The sequence below is a fragment of the Zeus faber genome (assembly GCF_960531495.2).
Source record: "Zeus faber genome assembly, chromosome: 15".
Classification (NCBI taxonomy): domain Eukaryota; kingdom Metazoa; phylum Chordata; class Actinopteri; order Zeiformes; family Zeidae; genus Zeus; species Zeus faber.
In genome coordinates, this window is record NC_137194.1 from 21,913,400 (window position 1) to 21,934,985 (window position 21,586).

The 21,586-nt window shown below is 40.9% G+C and overlaps 2 protein-coding genes across 2 annotated transcripts; one reads left to right on the plus strand and one right to left on the minus strand.

Annotated features, from left to right (window-relative positions):
• Positions 1–410: 410 nt before the first annotated feature.
• Positions 411–8,755, minus strand: LOC307241568 (MAP kinase-activated protein kinase 2-like). The gene is made up of 10 exons (XM_080015734.1): positions 7,877–8,755; positions 4,351–4,490; positions 3,434–3,498; positions 3,252–3,331; positions 2,750–2,876; positions 2,438–2,513; positions 2,184–2,308; positions 1,946–2,031; positions 1,739–1,819; positions 411–1,279 (listed from the first exon to the last, which is right to left on the minus strand). Exons 1-10 carry the CDS (start codon positions 8,093–8,095, stop codon positions 1,136–1,138), a joined length of 1,143 nt encoding a protein of 380 aa, XP_079871860.1. The 5' UTR covers positions 8,096–8,755; the 3' UTR covers positions 411–1,135.
• On the plus strand, positions 6,350–16,768 carry eif2d (eukaryotic translation initiation factor 2D). Its single transcript, XM_080015733.1, has 17 exons — positions 6,350–6,361; positions 6,501–6,566; positions 9,269–9,312; positions 9,623–9,813; positions 9,904–9,987; positions 10,161–10,251; positions 10,327–10,434; positions 10,557–10,813; positions 13,282–13,399; positions 13,487–13,532; positions 13,637–13,743; positions 13,848–14,003; positions 14,116–14,205; positions 14,390–14,485; positions 14,825–14,945; positions 15,111–15,285; positions 15,391–16,768. The coding sequence occupies exons 1-17, from the start codon at positions 6,359–6,361 to the stop codon at positions 15,465–15,467; spliced, it is 1,830 nt and encodes a 609-aa protein (XP_079871859.1). The 5' UTR covers positions 6,350–6,358; the 3' UTR covers positions 15,468–16,768.
• Positions 16,769–21,586: the final 4,818 nt, after the last annotated feature.

Below are 21,586 nucleotides of genomic sequence, written 5' to 3' on the forward strand. Positions count from 1 at the left end.
TTAAACAAAAATGTTCCTGACTGGATCATTATAGAGTTGTTTTTCAGGGCTCCTCCCACATGCATGTGTAGGTCTATCTATAGACTGTATGACGCAAGGGTCAGTATTTGAGATCTTCTTTGCATGCTGTGTTCAGGGTTTTGCATCAGGGAGAATTGCAAGTCTCTTAACAGACCAATGTCCGGCGTGTTTACAACATCATTAAAACCTGTGTTGACACCTTTGGTTTATTGGACACAATACCTAGTTTGTATTGCCATCTGTGAAGGCTTTGGAAGGCTATTAAGATGGAAAAATGAAAGAGAAAGTTGAGGTAACTCATTGGAGTAAAATACATTTGACTTAATATGGAAATTTAAAAAAATGATAAACACAATTATAGACATAGCGATTAAATACACAAGACAAAACATGATTTAAAAATATTTAATCCAGAATAAAAGACTGGAACAGTAGTAAATTATTTCCAACAGAAATAATTTTTGCTTTTTTTGATATACCCCTACTGCCTTCCACCCATCTTTCGCTGTCGTTCACATAATATGAACTGAATAGAACTATTATTACCCAATCCTAGTGTGCAGTAAGTAAATGCTACTGAAGACCATAGCCTCATGATATCTGAAATGATAGACAATTTTAAGAGACAGCATGATAAATCAATAAATCGTGATGAATGCTGCCTGGATTGTCTGGTGGCTGGACTGGCGAGCAGAATAACACACCAAACAAGAGTTTCAGCCAAAAGTATAAATAAAAATGACAGTCCAAAAAATATGGGAGCAGAACATCGCACAATAAAGCACACTTATATAAAATAACCTACAGTAAAATAACCTAAAAATAAGCTCTTACATAATATTGTTGATGTGAGATGTTAATTAATACTGTACCGTATTTACATCAACCCCCACCGGTCCAAAAAACAAGACTGAGGCACATACACAGGTTTGTTTCCCCTGGTGAGAGGTTTTTAAAAAAAAAACCTGAATTGCACGTACATTTCCAGTGCATAGATTCGCTTTTTAAAGCTCTTCCTACAACAACCAGGGTACAGTGTAAAAGCAGAGAGAAAGACCATGAACTGATAAGATAACTGGCATGGTTTTCGACAAGTGCAAGAGAATTTTACATTTCAAAGGCTTGGAGTCGGTGCGGCTGTGCTCTTTGCTTTCTTTCTTCTCTTCATGAGCAGCGGATTAGTGGAGTCTTCAATGGTTTTAATTTTGATTTGTTCATAGTCCACTCTCATTGTTGCCAGGGCGCTCGTCATTTCCTCCTGATAATCACGAAAACAACTCCATTATTGAAACCAGCCAGGATAAAAAAAAATAATAATAAATAAATAAATAAAAAAGCCTCATGCACAATTTTCCTGATTGACTTGCTTTTGATCAGAGGGTATAATGACAATGGCACACATGCACTGGCACACATTACAGATCGGGAAAAGCTATCTCTGATTCACACGTCAGAATGGGCCAGCGCAATATCTTGTTAACAGAGGGAAAAACACCTTGTTAAATCTGAAAGTCCTGTGTGCCCGTAACATCTTTGTCATCTTTGTTCTTTGGCATTCGGTGCTTCTAAGAATGTGAATACAGAGAAACTTGCAAGGGCTCCAGAATTGTTATGAAGACAAATGGAAATCTTTTCCTTCAAAAAAACACAACAAAAAAACAAACAAAAAAAACCAAAGCCTACTTTCCAATAGTTTACCAATGGCACCCAAACTTACCTTGACCTCCTCCCAGACATCTTTCTCCTCCTGCAGCACTCGGCTAGTGTGGAGAGGAGTTTGGGGAACCTCCATCGACTGCTGTAAAGATTGAGCAATATGGTATTAGTATTATGGTACGGTTTGTGTACTAATAAAGTGTTATCCTATTAACAAACATCACAGATTTCTATTAAGATTTATATATTATATATTACGCAGACTTACATTGATCCAGGGATGGTTCATGAACTCTGCAATGCTGATCCTCTGTGTGGGCTCCGTCTTCAGTAGGTGGCGAATCAGTTGTTTGGCTTGACACAGGGATTCACGGGTCAATGTTAAAACCTACAGTACCATGTGTGTTATGATGACAAACATACGTATTGTAATTTGCGCTGATATAAACCTTTGTCACCACAGCGGCTATGGTTGGCATGGTGAAACATGTCTCTCTCTCTCTCACCTTCCTCGGACACGTCCGACCACTCGGGGTTGGGGAACTCATACTGGCCATTGCGGATTCGCCGCTTCATCCCCGGAGATATCGCCAGGCCGTGGTTGGAATAGAATGGCGGATATCCGCAAAGTCTGGGAAGAGGAGAGGAAATAAATCCAGAGGGACCGACTCGGCCACGCCAGGAGTGGGGGCCGTGGGACGATCTGCTGTCGTGCAAATATGACTCTTCAATTCCTTACTTTCCTTGTGTTTTGACTTACAGAATATACATGATGACACCGAGAGACCACATGTCACAGGAGCGGTCGTATTTCTCGGGACCAAGAACCTCTGGAGCTGCCGTAGTTTGAAGGAAGATGATATATTCAAATGCATATTTTAAATCACTTTAATACACTTGGGACATGCACACTTCGTAATCTGGATCACGTCCAAAAAGGAGGATCCCCCAATAAGTGATGCTTAAAATATGCATCCTAATTAGAAGTCCTCAATCCGTCCAAAATATTTCCAATATTACATACATCGCAAGTAGGAAGTTACAGGACTGAAGGAAGTGATTCACTCCTTACCTACATAGTACGGCGTGTAGCACGGTGTAGCCAGAGAGTTCAGTGTGGTGATTTCTTTGGCAAACCCGAAATCCGTCAGCTTGAGGAGAGCGTCGGGCCTTTTGGAGGTGTACAAGAGGTTCTCTGGCTGGGAGCCGGCGGAGCATCAATCGATCAGTAAGATCCGTCATTTTTAATGTAGCACGATCAAAAAGGGAGACATGAAAACACTCTCATTGGCTGGCAGGGGGCTAGTGTCAGATTTTTTGGACAGGCTGACAAAAGCCTATTCGGCCCAAATAATAGCAAGCTAAAGAGGATCTGAAGAAGAGCAACAGTATGTTGAAAGAGAAGCAGGAAATTAACTCCATACTTTTCACAGTGGAGGCTTTATAACATTTTCAAGCTGCTATGGAGGACATAAAAATAGTCTCATGTGCCGCTTAAACATGCTTTAAAATGTGAATTTATTGAACGACCCCAATTCTCCAGCCATTTCTATATCCTGTGATTGAAGCTGTACCTTAATGTCTCTATGAGCGATGTTGACGGCGTGGAGGAAATGTATGGCTTCCCCGACGCTCTTCATTATGTCAGAGGCCTCTGATTGGACGGACGAGAAATTTGTTTATAACGAGAGGAAACCACAAATAAACCTGTACAACGAGACAAGACTGGTTTTTCGAATTTCAAATCATTGTCTACCTCGCTCCGTAAATGCCTGATTGCCTCTGTCCTGGATGTGACTGAAGAGCTCCCCTCCGTCCATGCTAGAAGCAGCGTGAAAAAACGAAACAAAAAGACAGACGTTGAATTAGTGCTAAGATTGGGCACCACAAAATTTTTTTTAATAAAAAAAAAATTTTGAAAGACAGTTGTAACCAAAGCAGATGGTATCTCTACGTGTGACGCCTCCGCTGCCTCGGAGGGATCTAAAGGCAGTTACGCATGCTTTTCTGTTGGAGCTTATCAGGGAGCAAATTACAGCCTCGCAGACAATCTGACATACGTGGTTAGACTAGGAAATTACCCAAATATCCCTGAGAAACATTAACACAACGACTTGGCCAGGTCGTCGCCAAGACAGTCTCCCCCTGGCAAGAGATCAGTAGAGCGGGATGAGAGGCATGAACAAGAAAGACATTCTAAGTAAATGATGCTATTGTCATCTGAATATTACAAGGTAGAAATTATAACAATTTAAGATGTTTTACGCCACCCGTTGTGCGTCTCCGCGTAATCCTCCAAGGATTTCCTTGCAATTTTACATTTCAATTAAACACTTAAAATCAAAAAATATATATTTTAAGTTTTGTATTTATTTAAGACTGATAATTCGTTAAACAGGCAAGTATAGAGCAGTGGTGTAAATGCCTAATGATTCTCCAATAGAGACCGACACCAACCCCTCCTTGCACGATTATTTACTTTCCACGTGGATCATTACGATTGCAAATTGCACTCGGCAGCAAAACTTTACAACCGCGTTTGCGCCGTCATATCATTAGCGCAACATCTTTTGCGAATCGGACGCCGAGACGGTGCGGATAGGTGGACGCAATCCATGCAGAATTCGCTGACGGCGCAATGGACCCCCGAGTGTAGCTTGTGCTGGACCTCACCACTCCATGACAATGAGGAGGCATTTCCTGCCCTGGTAGAGATTCTCGTACACGTCGGCGATGCGCACAATGTAGGAGCAGGGGGAAGCCCTCCAGTGCAGCTCCACCTCGCGCCGAGCCTTCGGGCAATCCTGCAGCATCTGGACAGAGATACACAGAGGTGCACGTGTTTATATCCTGATCTGTGAAGTGGGTGATTTGGTTCCACTGAAGCGTCCAACAACATAGCACATCAAATGGGCTGTTTTAAAGCCAGACAACGTTTACGGGTTATATCCGTTTGACTGTGGGTGAGAGAGCAGTTGGGATATTTAGAAACTGGACTATTACGCTGAGCGGTCGGGGCTATAAATTGGAAGAAAAAAACGAATTAAATCAAATAAAATCAATAAACCAACTTGGGAGCTTTGAAGTATGCAGTATATCTACAAAGGACTTCACAGAATAGAATTACAGTCTTGGCTTTTATATGTTTTCCTTGGCTTCCACCACCTGAATCACTGGATTTCTTTGTTCGGAGCAGAACGTATGAAGCAGATGTACAGCTAATTTGAGCCTGATACAGGTCTTACACTCTGATCTGGATGGATTTGGTGATGACATTTTAAAAGTAGCAGTACAGTATTTGTATTTGGCCCCAGCCGTTCAGTCCTGAAAAGTTCAGCTCAGAACAAGAATTTCCATTTCGGTGCTTAGAAGTTGCCTAAATGGAAAAAATCCTCTTTATGGCAGCTTCAAATAATTGTTACTTCAATTAAATCACATCCATTGCCATTCAAGAGACAATGTGTAATGTTGGACAGCGAGGCGATGCAGCAGTCTCTCATAACTTGATCAAAAAACAAAACTAAGAATGCCAAGTTTAAACTTGAGCCTGTTATTACCTGTTATTACCCTCTAACCTCTCGCACAGTTGAAGCTTGTGTCAATTCCTGTTTCCTTATTATTCTAAAGAACAGGGCGTCATTGTTCCAGGAACTTCAGGGTCTTTGCGGTCAACAACATGGTGTTCGGCTGACTAGTTTTACAGGAAATAAACAATGTCCAGAGCTAGAGAGAGCCAAAATGGACCAGGACCAGAATATTGTCAAAAAAGAGGCAACAGTAAAGGACAACCTGCCATGAGGGCTGGATATTACGCTCCATGCAGGAGACTGAGGCCAAAAGTTGTTTAGTGAGGCTTACTGTAAATAGAGATATAGATTAACCAAATATCAAGTGACTGCACCTTTGGCATCATAGTCCCAACAACAGGATTAGGTATTATACTCTATCTCTTTGATTCAAAAATGTGTGTTTTTATAAATTATGTGTGTTTTGTCATGTATGTCATCTCTGCTGCAACACTGGATTTTCCCTTTGGGGATTAATAAAGTAGCTTTATCTTATCCTATCTAATATTGCATTTTATTGTGATCAAGGTAGCCCAGAGATCAAACTGTGTGGCCATACACACTCCTTGTTAATTCCATTTATTCTGCAAATATTGTATTTCTATGATTGCTTCTGTTGTTATTACTAATCACCATAGTAATCGCTATGGCTGTGACAGAACTTGCTTTCTATTGTTTATAATATTTTGAAATTGGAATAATCAAATTGCAACTAGAAAAAAAAAAAAAGAATGATTTGACTTGACAAACACTACAGCAATAGTTGTGGGCTGTGAGTCCTTTATCCAGGCCCTGTAGAGAAACCAGAAGAACAAACAAACCCATTTGCTGACAACAAAGGCCAATCCAAAATAAAGGTCATTTGCCATTTTCACGCTATTTGTTGACCAGCCTCAAAAGGCCCAGAGTACCTCATAAAAGCTGAGAGAATCTATCTACATGACACTAATGTTCCCACATGCACTGAGGCTTAATAATCCCCAAGTCATCCCCGGCCTCCTGCACGGCGCTACTTTTAGACAGGCATGTCCCCTCCCTCTCTTCCAGGCTGGCGACATTTGGATGAGTCACACGGCACAAGAAAAGTCAACACTGCTCTTCTCTGACATGGAGGCATGGTGACGTCATGCCCTTTAAGAAAATATATATATATATAATAATAATAATGAATTTAAACAAATGATATACTCGAATGCTTCAAATATTTCAAACGATAGAATACATAGTTAATCAATGTCTCAATGTCATCTCCGGCAGGACATCAAGAATGATTCATCCGCAAATCAAAATCGCACCAATCAGGAGAGCCGCTGTGGAGGAGGGGTGAGGCACGCCTCAGGGGTGACTAATAGATCCCAGAGGAGAGTAGGATAAGAGGGCGTGATCCATATTCAATCATCTTTTTCTGCTGATCATAAGCTATGGCTTGGCACAGGAAACACTGTCCTGATAAACCGAAAATAATAACAGAAATAATAAGTTGCATATGCGAAGCAGTCTCTCTGAAATAGAAGAGAAGCATGGACATGGCATTCATTTTAAAATTAAATGTCCTGTTGAGTTTGTTTGGTTTTTGCTGCCACTACAAAGACAACCTAAATGCAGGATTAGGGTCGACTTTCCAGGAAGCTTAAGGCCAAGAATCAATCACAGAAATAGCCCTTTAAACTCCTTATCAGTGCAGACACCTCCAAACATCCCCCAAAAAGGAAAACAAGAATATTACAGGGATACACATTTATTTACATTTAATCTTAGGGGGTGTGCATACATAACATCTGTAAAAACAACTAATATATATTGCCTTTTAAGTACACACACTCCTGATTGCACGACTTACATGTTAAATTAAAAACTTAAAATGTTCTTGATAATAATAACCTTATTCTCACCCCTAAGAGAACTACAAAGACGTTGTTCCTATACCCTTTAATTCCCCCAAAGTCATATCATGAAATATTCTCTCAGATCAAGCACAATGAATTGAATAGGAAATACGTAGAAAATCCTCGTTAATCAAGATTTTTTTTTATTTTTTTAAAGCAAAAAAACAAAACAGTAACCATATGAATCTCACAATAATACCGCCATGTAAACAGACGCATGTGGACCGCTGTTTATGTTGCTGCTTTGTAAGCATAAGAGTCCAGCTCATTCTTTTCCAAATGACGTTATTGGATAGAGCGGACGAATGTGTCGAGACCGCAAGACAAACCGAGGCTCACATATTAGACTTGGCAGCTCATCATTTACCAATCCAACCCAATTCAACTCAAATCAAAGGGAGCCTTTCCAACACGCGATTAGGCGCCGCGCCATCTGAAGCCCACGCCAAGGAAAAGGGCAATTTCCTCGTTAGAAACTAACGATTACGCGGAGCGCGACGATAGTTTCGGACGAACACCACCGCGTTCCGCCGGGGCGGCTTCCAGCAGCAGCGGCGGAAACGACACCGTCCACGTGGAATCGGATCCGTGCAGTCGCGTCCACCCGTCAAGGACTCGGACCGCGCGTCCCAGGCTAGCTCCAGCGCGGTTCGACTTTAAATGTGTTTTTCGGGTCAATTTCTTTGTCAAATCAACATGGTTACACATCGGGGAGAAGGGAGGGATGAGGGGGGGGGGGTCATTTACCTTGAGTGCATATTTCTCTCCAGTCTCCTTTTGGAATATTTCCAGAACTTTGCCATTGATCCCCATACCGAGCACTTGGCTGGTCACCTTGTAATCGTCCGTGATGGCTTTCTTTTTAATCTGGAGGACATTGTTGGGCTTGAGGTAAAACTGCGGGAAAGCCGGGTGGTTTAAATTCGGAGCCGGCGCTTGGTTCTGATTCGGCTCGTTCGACAACATTTTTTTTTTTTTTTTTTGTATAAATTTCCCAACGCGCTCGATCGGGCCGAGGAGGACGGTGAATCCGGGTTTAGCTTTGCTTCCCACCGGGCGGACAACGACTAAACGAAGCGACTCCCGCGGCTCGCTGCATGGGGATGCCGGCGTTGAACGGTTGCGGGAGTCCGACGGAGAACTTTCCGAGCTCCGCGCGGAGCGGGATCCTCTTCGCCCGGCTGTCCCGTCGAGTCAACCCGGTGGAACGTCAGATAAAAACCATCTCTTCCAGTCGGAGAACCTCAGTTTGAGGTTTCTCCACCTGCACCTTGTCAACAGAACGGGAGACGCCGCTTCCCCTGGTTCCTTCCGGGTGGCATTGCGAAACTACCCAAACAAACAAACAAACAAACAAACAAATAAACAAATACACATATAAATAAATAGATATAGGCATTTATAAAAAAAAAAAAACATATTAATAAATAAATAAAACGTATCAAATATACAATTGTGAAATACATTAAATGGCATCTCTTTATTTATCTAGTTAAATCATTTAAATTGACGTTAATACACAAATACAAACAAATAATCAACGAAATCTGTGAATTGATTTTATATCGAATTTATGGGGAAGTGATCCATGTAATTAATATGAATTACATTTTTACACACTCTACACGCAGCTTCAGAGAGAATGTAAATATGTTTATTTACATGAGTGAATAAACGGGAGCAGCCGAAAGAAAAAGAAGAAGACACGAGAGAATAAAGTCCATTTCGACATTTCTTCAACTTTCCATCCGGCCTTTTTCCATTCAGCCGGATTTGAGCTTTTTGCGATTCCAACAAAACATGTATTGAATATTAAATAGTTGCTTCTTGTACTCGTATGTTGTTGTTTTTTTTACTTTCGTGAAAGTTACAAGAAAGAATCCACTTTCACTTTCAATAAGGCACAATTTACGCATTGCGGAACCCAAGTGCTGCGACTGAAATAACACTGTTTCTAGTGGGTAAGTGTTACGTGCCGGACCATAATAACACGCCATTGAGCGTCGTGTGGAGCGTAGTGTGGCCGCTTCTAAAACGATAGAACTGTTGGATTATTGAAAGCGCACTATGTGGTTGAGCCGAAGGACATAACTGGTGCCGTAGACTTATTATCTTTTTACCTCCAATATGTTCGCAAAGGCATTTCGTGTTAAGTCCAACACCGTGCTCAAAGGATCAGACAGGTGAAGTGACATCTCTCATCTCTTATTTCCATAACTTTAAAATGTTGTCTAATCTTAAATAATCAGAATGTTGCACGTAATGTAATGAATATGCTATACCATAAACAGTTAGTTAATATTACAAGTAATTATATCTGAATATTGGACTGGTTTCAAATACGTTGTCATGTTACAGGCATCATTTCTAGTTTTTGTTCAGGTGTGTTTTGCCTATTATTTGCTCTGTCAGTCTACATTGTTTTGTGTATAATAACATTTAGTGTTAAAAGTTGGTCATCACAAATATCCTTCTTCTTGTCAATCACTTCAGGAGAAAACTGAAAGCTGAATTATCCACTGCCTTTCCTCTACTGTCTCCGGAGCAGTTATCAGAATTGATTCCAAACAAAGAGGAGTTGAATGTGGTTAAAGTTTATGCACACAAGGGAGATGCAGTTACACTGTATGTTCTTCATAAAAACCCATTGTTCTTTGAACTGGAAAAACGGCTCTATCCCACAGGTAAACATCTGTGGGGAACTTAAAATAAACTAATAGTGTCACTCAGTGCACAGTACAATAATGTTTATTACATTTTACCATATTTTTCAGTGTATATGCTGTGGTGCTACCCAAATGTTTTGCCAACATTTACTACTTGGCCTCCTGTGCTTCAAAAGTTAATGGGAGGTGCAGGTAAGCGGAAATACTAGGTTAAGATATTTGTGTGTGTGTGTGTGTGTGTGCGTGTGCGTGCGTGCGTGCGTGCGTGCGTGCGTGTGTGTGTGCATGTGTGTAAATACACATACTGTATATTTCTTTCAAATCAACATTGGAGGTCAACTAAAATGATCTATGCTTATCCATAGATCTTATGCTGCCTGGAGTTGTAGTCTCTTCACATGGTCTACCAGAAGTACAGCGGGGTAATACCTGCGCTGTTACAGTTGTGAGCAACAGGTGAGCTAATGCACATGTTATCAGTCCATGGTTGTCAGACTTGAATCGCGGGGTAACTGTAATGTTTGTTGCCAGGGCGCCAGTGGCTGTAGGCACAGCTGTCATATCCAGTGCGGAAATGTGTAGTGTGGATATGAAAGGTAGAGGGGTATCTATTCTCCACACATACATGGATCATTTATGGTAAGTGGCTTCTGGTAGCCTTAATGTTAAAAGCATGACTTGCTTTTACTATAATCTAAGTAAGAGACCATTCCAGATATACAAGCAAACCTATACTTGTGTGTTTGATTTTCTTCTGTTAGGGCCTTTGGAGATAAGTCTGGTCCTCCATCTATTCCGGATACAGACAGTGAGGGTCTGGTAGCAAATATAGAGAAAAGTGATGAAGAGGAGGAGCTTGAGAATGATGTAGAACACGAACCATGTCCTAGTGCAGCTGGCGACCAGATAACAGACCCGTCATGTCCACGAATTGAAGACCTGAGTTTGGCAGAGAAAGAGGACCATCAAGGCCATGATGAAGAGGAGACAAATCAGGACAAGCAGAAATCTCCTCAAGGTAAATAGGATGCATAGACATTTTTGAAATATGTTTGTTTGTTTACTTATATGTTTGTTATGAGGTGTAAGTGCTTGCAAAAGAATAATTCTTAAAAAGTAGCATTTCCAACCTATACTATGTAACTCTGCAAAAAAAAAAAAACCCACATGTTGTCATTGTTTGTACTGCACTTTTTTTTTCCTACTTTGCTCTGAGAGGGTGATAGTTAACTCTGCAACGCCCAAATAGGAAACAAGTGATAGAGATGAGCTTCTTGGAAAGTTGGACCCAAAAATGACAAAATTCCCAGATCTGTTAACACATCATCCATCCATTAAGATTGCAAGGACAAACAATAGGACACGTTGACCATGTAAATGTCGTTTTTAAAAGAGGTACAAGAGGATGTTACACTGTTATTATGTTATATTACACCTAGGGGTTTTACAGGTACTGTAAGGAAGTGAAGCTGAGGTGAAACTTAATTGAAAAATGGCTGGATGACTAGTGTGGGATGAAAATGTTAGTTTGCAATGTTGTTCGTTGCATATCTTATTTAGATTTATTTACTGATGTGCACCAGACATCACTTTGGTGTACTATGGAAAACAAGTGTAAAATTATTTTTCCCTCAACCCTGTACATGTTTGTTGATATTTATTTTCCAAAACAATGCTCTCCCTGATAACTGCAGATGTTAAAGCCTTACAAAACATCTCCTTTTCAAAAACTGCTCACAATATACTCAGACAGTTTTTACAAGCCATCTACAGTGGTACCTTGATTTATGAGTGCACTAACATACGAGTTTTCCGAGTTACGAGCCGTCGTTCCATCGATTTTTTTTGTATTGATTCGCATCAAAAATATGAGTTACGAGGAGCGAGCTTCAGGTACGCTGCTGCTAGTTGGTGTGGCGAGCAAATCCGGCCAGCATCCGGCGTTTCACTCGTTGACTTCACGTGGTTACCTCTCTTTTGTGTTTTGTGCTCCCATTTTGTGCTTTTTGTGCAGTTATTTTGCCAACAAAAAAAAAAATGTATAACCATGGGTCCTAAGAAAGTAAGTGCTGAGAAAAAGAAGCTGATAATGTCGATTGAATTAAAGCATGAAATCATAGAAAAACATGAGCGATTCTCTTCGACATTCTCTTTTATTATGTTTTATACAATATTTGTTATTTATAATTACATTTTTCTTATTTAAAAACACGTAACAAAAAAAATTGGGGTGTTTTTTGGGGGGGCTGGAACGGATTAATGGCATTTCAATTAATTTCAATGGGGAAAATTCATTTGCTAAACGAGCAGATTGAATTACGAGCTCTGTCACGGAATGAATTAAATTCGTAGGTCAAAGTACCACTGTATTTCAAATCAATCAAGCTCTTTTGACTACATGCACGCTAACGTAAGATACTAGAAAGAGGAACTTTCACCTCTGTAGTATGAAAGTGTGGAGCTCTAGTGTGGAAGTTTACAAATGCATTGGATGTACTGCAGTCATTGCAAGGAGTAGTTTGAAATAAAATATTATATTACTATTATTCAAGACTGGCCGTTCTGCCTGCCACATGCCATCCGAGTGGCGTTTTAAGGGCCCTCCAGCACAGACAATAGGGTTGCAGACACAAGTTTATTGTGTCGATGACAGACTCCCCTCCTCCCTTCCGGAGCTTGGAGCCTTGGGCTGCTGTGCTTGCTGGTGGAGGTCTAGCTGGGCTTGGCTGTTGCAGGGGCTGCTTGGAGGGGATGCCTGGCTTGGATGGATGGTCCCGGCAGTGGCTGCTGGGTGGAGCAGCTAGCTGCAAGCAGTTACCCATGGTGGTTGCTGCGGCTGCTTCTCCCCCGGTCCTCCGCCGGACACCCTGGGTGCTGCTGCTGCTGCTGCTGCTGCCGCCTGTCGAGAGAGGGTTGGATCTGTGTCCCTTCCCCGTGCCGGAGAGTCCCTGTTTAGGCGCCACTGTGGCAGTTCCGCCTGCTACACACCACCCCAGTGGCGTTTTCAGGGCCCTCCGGCACAGAGATACAGACGATAGGGTTGCAGACACACATGTTTGTTGTAGCAAGTGAGCTAGGTGGAACAAGCCCAGGAGCAGATGGACAGCATGTCATGACAAGGGCTCCTCTCCTATGTGTGTGGGGATGGGGGTTTTACCTGTTGCTCGTTAGACCAATCAACGAGCAACTGGTAAACTGCTACACTGATCCTGGGCCCCCATTACCTACAGCCAGGACAGGTGTGGCTGCTCAAACCATACCATCCCCAAACCACAAAGACGTCTTGATATAATACATCACGATATTTTGAGATATAATGCAAGTTCCCTGCTTTCAGAAAGGAGATTCATCATATTTTTTGTTTTATTTGTTGAAAATTGTAATCTCAAACAAAAGCTTATTGTGTACAGTACATGTTAAGAAAGGGTTCTACACTATTTCTGCATCAAGTCTATTGCTTACATTCATTTTATTTTGCATCCACAGAGCTGATGGATGCCTTGCTACTCCAGTGCTTCCTGCATGCTCTTAAGAGCAAAGTAAAAAAGGCAGATCTTCCACTGCTCACAAGCACATTTCTCCGAAACCACATGTTCTCCTGCTGGTTAGTATGTTTTTGTTTTTTAAACAAGAAGGAGTAAAAACAAGCACTCGGGAACAGTTTACAATCTTTATTTGTATTCTTTTGCAGTCCGAGTGGAAAACAACTTGATATCAAGAAATCCAGCTATAAAAAGGTACCATGGATGTTCAGAAGTCTGACATATTTGGAAAACAGACCACATTTTCTATCTTCATTCCTCTATCCGTAAAGGGATATATCTTGTGTTTTTGTCAATAGCTGTCCAAGTTTCTGCAGACCATGCAGCAGCAGTATAAACTTGTGCAGGTGAAAGAGCTGAGCAAAGGAGTGGAGAGCATCGTGGAGGTGGACTGGAAGAATCGAGAGTGAGCCAAGTTGTGCTCTCTGCAAAATTCCTTGTTGAGCTTCAGTCAACAAATAACATTGATTGACTATCTTCTGTTTTATTTATCATACAAACTGTTTACAGACTGCGCTACCTCCATGTCCCTGAGGAGGCTGATGTAGAGGAGGCTCCAGTGCAGGTGGAAAGGGACGGAGAGAAGCCGTATCACCCCCCTGAGATCACTACTTTATACTCTGTGTCAGCTCGACTGGAACCTCTATTTCTGGAGGCAAATAAGAGGTCTCTTCGCTTGTTTTTGTCATTACTGTGCTTCTCTATGAATATAGATTGACACTTTCTTTTTGTCTGTATTTATGCTTCAATTGTACTGCCCGGAATTATGTATTTACAGGAAAGGAACAGTACTCCAGCCCAGTGATGTTAGAAGTATAATCACAGACTATGTTAAAAATAATGAGTTGGTGGATGAAAATAATAAAAAGTAAGCAAATTTAATTATTTTCATTTGTTGTTTTGTTTTTTGATAAAAAAATGTTATATAAATATAATTGTATTGTCATTTTTGTTTTTTATTATATATTATATTTTTTTATCATTACTTTTCATGTATTATTATTGTTGACTATTGCTACAGTAATTCCTTTATGTATTTCTTTCTCCGACAGCTATGTCCTCATAAGCCCAACTCTGTGTGACTGCCTGTTGGATAAATCCGAGTACCAGGAAGTGGATGCTCTTAAGTGGGATGATCTGTTCAGCAGGTAAAGAGAAATCAATTAAAAACGTCACTCACACTTTAAGAAACTGTCAAAATAAAATATACTTCCTTTTATTAATGGCCGTTAGTGTGGGTGTGACCCTAATCATGAGAAGAAGGTAACGAAAATGGATGGATGGCTGTGCATTTTCTCTGAATCTATCGAAGTTGTCAAAAGGTTTGACAGTCCTACAATGAGAAGTTTCTTCGATCACTGAAATAGCTTCACATGCAAATCACTACATGCTCTCACGAAGGGTCTGAAGGCTACAATTTGAGGGAGAGCTCCACCTTGGTTGTACCCCATACTAATGGTTTAAGCAGTGCCACCTTATGTTCACAGGACTCTAGGTAGGATGCAGGAGTGTTACAAGGTTGAGTTCCCTGGTCAAGCACCGATTACAAAAAAGGGCCACATTGAGCCGATAGACATAGCTGTAGCTTCTCGAGGCTCCAACAAAAAGGTATTTGAAGTTCTGATTACATAAATGGTCTTTTTTTTTTTTAAATTTCATCCCAAATTATGTATTTCTGGAGGAAATAGTTTATTTATTATTACATACATTATATACTTTATTGATCAGCTGTATGTGGCTGTATTTGCAAGTCTTCCCATCTTCTCGCAACAGGTGACTACAATAAAAAACCTGGAAGTTTACGGGTTGGACCCGACCGATGTGTCCGTTGCCTTGCAACGCAAAGTCCAGGCGAGCTCAGTCTTACAACCTGTCCCTGGAGCCAAGGACAAAGTTCTGGTCCAGATCCAAGGCAACCAAGTTCAACAAGTTGGCAATCTGCTGCTAGGTTGGAAGAAAAACATTTAAGAAAAATAATCTGCTTTACAAGTAAAACATTAGTACTTGCACAAATACGTTTGTATAGTCATTTGTCACATTTTTTTTTTTCCAGAGCACTATCAAATTCCTCGTAAGTACATCCAAGGATTTGAAAAGGCTCCAAAGGGCGGAAAGAAGAAACAACATTAAACGGTTTGGTGAACCACTCCATGGGAAAACAACAACAAAGTCACTATTCATGCAATAAATCATCCAAATTCTTCTAAGCGTTGGTCAATTGAATCTGAAACTAAAGTGTTACTGCACTTTTAGTTACCCCTGTCCTTTTTGGCTGCGTGTACAATATTCCAACCTTTCAAGGTCATCTTTAACCACTCCCTGACAGCATTGGTGTGGTTCAACTAAATTTGTTGGCTTTCTGACAGACTTGTTTCTTCAGCACAGTCATCATGTTCTCAATGGGGTTAAAGTCAGGACTTTGGGAGGCCATTGTAAAACCTTAATTCTAGCCTGATTTAGCCATTCCTTTACCACTTTTGATGTGTGTTTGGGGTCGTTGTCCTGCTGGAACACCCGACTGCATCTAAGACCCAACCTTCGGGCCGATGATTTTAGCTTTTCCTGAATCATTTGGAGGTAATCCTCCTCCATCATTATTCCATTTACTTTCTGTAAATCACCAGTTCCACTGGCAGCAAACCAGGCCCAGAGCCTAATGCTACCACTACCATGCTTTACGGTAGGTATGGTGTTCTAGGGGTGAAAAGGCCTCACCTTGTCTCCTCCAAACATATTTCTGGTGATTTTTGCCAAATAGCTCAATTTTTGTTTCATCTGATCACAGAACTTTCCTCCAGAAGGCCTTTTCTATGTCCATGTGATCAGCAGCAAACTACAGTCAAGCCTCAAGGTGCCGCTTCAGGAGCAAGGGCTTCCTTCTTGCACGGCAGCCCATGGCGATGTAAAACACACCTGATCATGGACACTCAGCTTCTATTTCATCGCTGACCTGCATTTTGGTGGTTCTTGGTTGACTGTTGACCATCCTGACCAACTTTCTCTCAGCAGCAGCTGATGGCTTGCGTTTTCTTCCTGATCGTGGCAGTGACGCAACTATGCCTGTACACATTTTACTTCCAAACAATTGTTTGCACAGTTGATTTTGGAAATAGCTTTGAAATGGCTCCAAGCAACTTTCCTGACTTGTTCAAGTCAATGATCCGCTTTTCCAGATCCGTGCTGAGCTCCTTAGTCTCCCCTGTAGCGTTTGTGGCTGAGTCTAATGAGTGTATCAAATGAGCCCCATTTAAATGGGCTCAGAGAAGTCGCTGGCTGTAGTCAATCATAACCACTCACAAGAAGTCAAGAGGCCATGACACCAAGCAAATTCGACTGACACAACTCTCTACATCACAAAATTGATCATTCAAGTTGCTCTATGTATAGTTTTGACCCAGCAGATTTGGTCACATTTTCAGTAGACCCTTAATAAATTCATAAAAGAACCAAAATTCATGAATGTTTTTGTGACAAAGACGTATGTGCTCCAATCATTCCACCACAGAAATATAAGAGTTATATGAGAATTATTGGGAACTCAAGACTAACATGACATACATGTTCTTTGCAAGTGTGTGTGTGTGTGTGTGTGTGTGTGTGTGTGTGTGTGTGTGTGTGTGTGTGTGTGTGTGTGTGTGTGTGTGTGTGTGTGTGTGTGTGTGTGTGTGTAAACCTTTTGAAATTCCATACTAGTCCATCATAAATGTGGGTATGGAGCGATTAGAAACAGATTTACTCTTTCAGTGTAGCTGGAACACGTCTCTGAGGGACATTAGAGGTAACATCTGCAATAAAATCTCCCAGTGAAGCCTCAGTTGATACCAGCTCACAATGAAAATGAGAGGATTAGGAAAACATAATATTTTTTAATAGTAATTAAAATTAATTAATAGTAATTACTTTTTTTTTTTTTTTTTTTTACATAATTTTATATTATATATGGGGGGCGGGGGGAGGTGCGGGGATACATGATTATTTTTGTTTCCACCAACTCCAACAACATTGAAGCCTTGTATGTTGCAGAGTTGAGGTTGCCCCTTAATAATACAGTCACATATAATTGGGGGAACCTGTTTGGTCTTGTGTTATCAATAATTGCTGTTACATTTGTTATTTTTTTCCGTCCTGGAGTTGCAATTTATAGTTTGTGCTGGACAAGCATTGAGTCACTATCTTTTCAGGATTCATGTCCACCAGTGTGTTATATGGTGTGAGATGATGAACCCTTCCACTATTTGAATCCATCTCCGTTTTGAATGAGTGTTGTTGCGCTGATCCAAGGTGGCCACCGGATGGCGCTCTATACGAGCCGAGCTCTGTTCCAATCCACCCTCCCCGCGCTTTCATGTTGCACGTCGCCTTTGCCTCCAGAAGCGATTTTATAGCTTGTGGCGAAGCTTTAAAGCTGGCCCTGTCGCCAAAGTGAGCAACAGCAGCCGATCAGCCCTTCCACGGGCCCTCGATACTGCAAACTCAAAAACGACGGATTACCCAGCATGCACTGCGTGGAGAGGATGGGGCAGAAGGAGGAGAAGTGACGACGTCCCTCAAAAAATGTAAATTAGGCAAAGTGTAATAACATTTTACACATAGAAACATTTAACATTTGGTATTTGTGCTATTCAGCTCTTTTCTGTGATTTATATCCTATCATATTCAACCGCCAACTGACAAATATGGTCACTGCTAGGGAGGACCTGAGCTGGCAAAAAATGGCAACTATACCGCAGCTTTTTTAGTTGAGAATGACATTCAGAAACGTATAAAGTTATCATTTTATAAAGTCATTGCACAGATGCAGAAATAGTATATATTCATAGCCGGTCACATCAGACTTCTGAGGTTTCTTTCTTCTGGAAAACATCCAACTCATGACAAATTGATAGTTAGACACCAGCTGAGAGCCAGGCATTAATAATATGATGTTCTAACCTTTACTGGTCTAGCGCTGTGGTGTGGTTGTTTTACCTGTGCTCGTTGATTACTCTAACGAACAACGGGCGTACAGCCACCCTGATCCCGGGCCCCATTACCTAGACCCAAGACAGGTGTGGCTGCTTAAACCACACCACCCCCACCACAAACACCTTTCATGCACGCCATGCAACTCAAAGTGCTTTACAGGAACATTACCAATAGAACACATAATTATTTTAACTGCTATTTTGCATGAACAATGAGAGTTGGTCTTAACTGTTTTCATTTCTAACTATCAATGTTCTTTGCGGGTGGTAAATGAGTGATTCAGAACAACTCCAATGCATGCATCTTTAAGGACACAAGCAAGGAAAATAAGCATTAAGGCAAAAATAAACATTTTGTTACACGTACGCTGGTTGCTATTTTTAGATGTGCTTTGTTGCCAAGGAAACGAGGATTCGGTGATCAGTATTCTGGACTGTGAAAAGAATCCTCTTTGGGTGATTTGATGCCTCTGGTGACCTCTGGGGTCGCCTAATCTTTCACACACACCCAGGCACCCGACCAGGCAGCCTGCGGGGTCCTAGCGGGGGGGCTCGGCTGCATCCTGGTCATCCAAGGGTAGGTTAAAGGGCTGTTGTCATTTCATGCACCGGCACACAAAATATGACTGTGATTACTGTGCACTGAGGATGTTATGTAAGGCCGTAAGCCCATCATTAGGAGTAATGTTTTTAAACAAGTATGAAATCTGCTTCTGGCATCTGCCTTCCAGTTGCTAAATGACGGTGCTGGTCGGGGTTTCAGCCCGCTGGAACTGAGATTATCTCCCTTGGACCACTTCCGTTACCTTAAAACCGGTCAGTTCCTACATTGTCTCAGCTTTTGCGTAGACATTTAAGGCACTCGGGTTAGTTGTAAGTTGCAATATCTGTTGCAATCAGGAAAGTTCTGATTAAATAACTACATTACTCATGCTATCCATATTTCAACATTGTAAATGAACATGGCCTACACACAGCAGGGCATGGTTCCACAATATTAGGACAATAAGCAGGGTCATCTTTTGTTTCTAGGTCAAAAATGATTTGACCCTTACAAAGGGAAAGATTTCAAGGCTAAAGATATATTAGCTGCCAGAGGACACATACTTAATTCACAAATATTGCCAGTAAATCAGCTTGGACTAAAATGTAGTATTTTAGCAAATTTTGAAGCTCCAATTATTCCACTGCGGTAGCACATCTCTCACAGGCTAAATATACTTTTTTGCATTTACATTTACATTTAGTCATTTAGCAGACGCTTTTATCCAAAGCGACTTACAATTATTCAAACACCGACGGACGCAGCCATCAGGAGCAATTAGGGGTTAATTGTCTTGCTCAAGGACACTACAGCATGCTAGCAGGAGCAGCCTGGGATCGAACCAGCAACCTTTAGATCACTAGACCACCAGCTCTACCGCCTGAGCCACCATCCCCCCGATTTACTCCTGATGATACTGACCGACACTCCAACACACAAGGGATTACTTTTACAAATGCACAATGACATCCATGGGATACATATTTTAAGAAAATCATAATTGATCTCATAATTTACAGTACTGGTTTTGTCCAGTTAAATTAGTCTTATCACATTTCCATTTAACCGGTTTTATTTTAAAATGGCCTTTCTGGTGTTTACTGACCACCAGTGGGCAGGTCACAGCATTGGCAAAAAAAATAGTAGAGGGGTAGGAGACCTCATCTGTCATTTTTTTCTGTGTGTATTTACAGTATGTTTCTGTCTGTGGAGTTCTTAAGAATCTGAAGACTCTCTTCCACTGAAATGCTCTCTAAGAGAAAAAAAATCTGCCCCAATTATCACTAATCTGATGTGGAACATGGATTTCTCTTTATGGCCTTGAGCAAAGGGCAGCGGAAGATACCTAGGATGTATTTCCTTGGCGGGCACAACACATTCTTGTGTTGATAGGATTTATAGGACTGATGAAGCAACTGGAGTTATGTCAACCAGTGTTCAAAACCTATATTTAGTTTTAATGGAACTATTCAGAGATCTTCTACTCTAGTCACTGCAAAAGCTGGCAACTGACCTGCTTTACTCCCATGTCCATAATATTTTTTCCCCACATCTGAAATTTACGTCTATTTTTTTTTCTGAAAGAAGGATGTCCAGCGTCCTCCTAGCCGTTCTTGAGTCTGTTTATAACTGCCCTTTGTGTTGACTTTCTTATTTATTCTTTTTCTAAGTCTATTAATTTTGCTTTGCTTTGTCAGCCTACAAATATTTCACCAATTCTTTCCTTATATGAAATTGAAGTCGTGTTGAACCAGTAATGAAGTATGTAAACAGCATTGCTCTGTAGTCATATCCCTCCAAACTCAATATTTGAGAGAGGTGAACGGCCATAGAAAATAATGTTAAAGTAATGCATTTTACATTCAAACCCTCCAGTGAGAATGTCATCCTTATCATAAATTGGTTTTGGCGCATTACGTTTCTAAAGGAAGAAGTCAGTCAAAAGACAAAACTGTGGGACACATGCGTTACCGAGGGACTCGTTGACAGTGAGTAAGATGGGGGGCAGTTTGCTACCAGCTCAGGACTTGAAGAATCCATTGGGTGAAACATCAATGGCGCAGAAGGACGTGCACATGCATGACACTATCCAGCAGGTCATGCAGGGCAGCGGGGAAAAACTGGGACAGCAGAATAAGACAAGCGTCTGGTAAAGGCAGCCAGGAGGATTATTTCAGGATCAGTGAGATAATCGGCGTTTTTTCCTGTCCAAATACAGAAATCATGTCTAGTAAATCAATATTATGTAAGTAGGGACTAGTGGATTGTGTTACTATTTATTGACAGGCCTTTAATGATATGTCATGAAAAGGCCCCAGTCACTTTTATCACTTTGTATTGTTTGAGTAGAAAATACCTCCTTCAACCATAATTGGAGACGTCACCTTATAGCTAATGCAAATACTGTACGTAATACAAAATGGTTTAATGTCTTTGATGGTGTTAGTGGGACAGATATAGGGTTTTCAATTGCTGATGCCATTATTTAGAGAGCAGGGCGGCCGAAGGCAGATATGTTTGTTTTTTTTCCATCTGATAAAATACAAAAATGTTATAACAAATGACACAACTGAACTTAAATAAACATTTAACACTAATATTGCACTAATATAACATTGTCTCTGTAGCGCACTTTTTTTTTTTATAAAAAAAGTATGAACTAAATTAATGTACACAGGTATTCAGATAATTTAACTTTGTAAAAAAATTAAAAACAATTATAAACGATAAAGAAATAAACT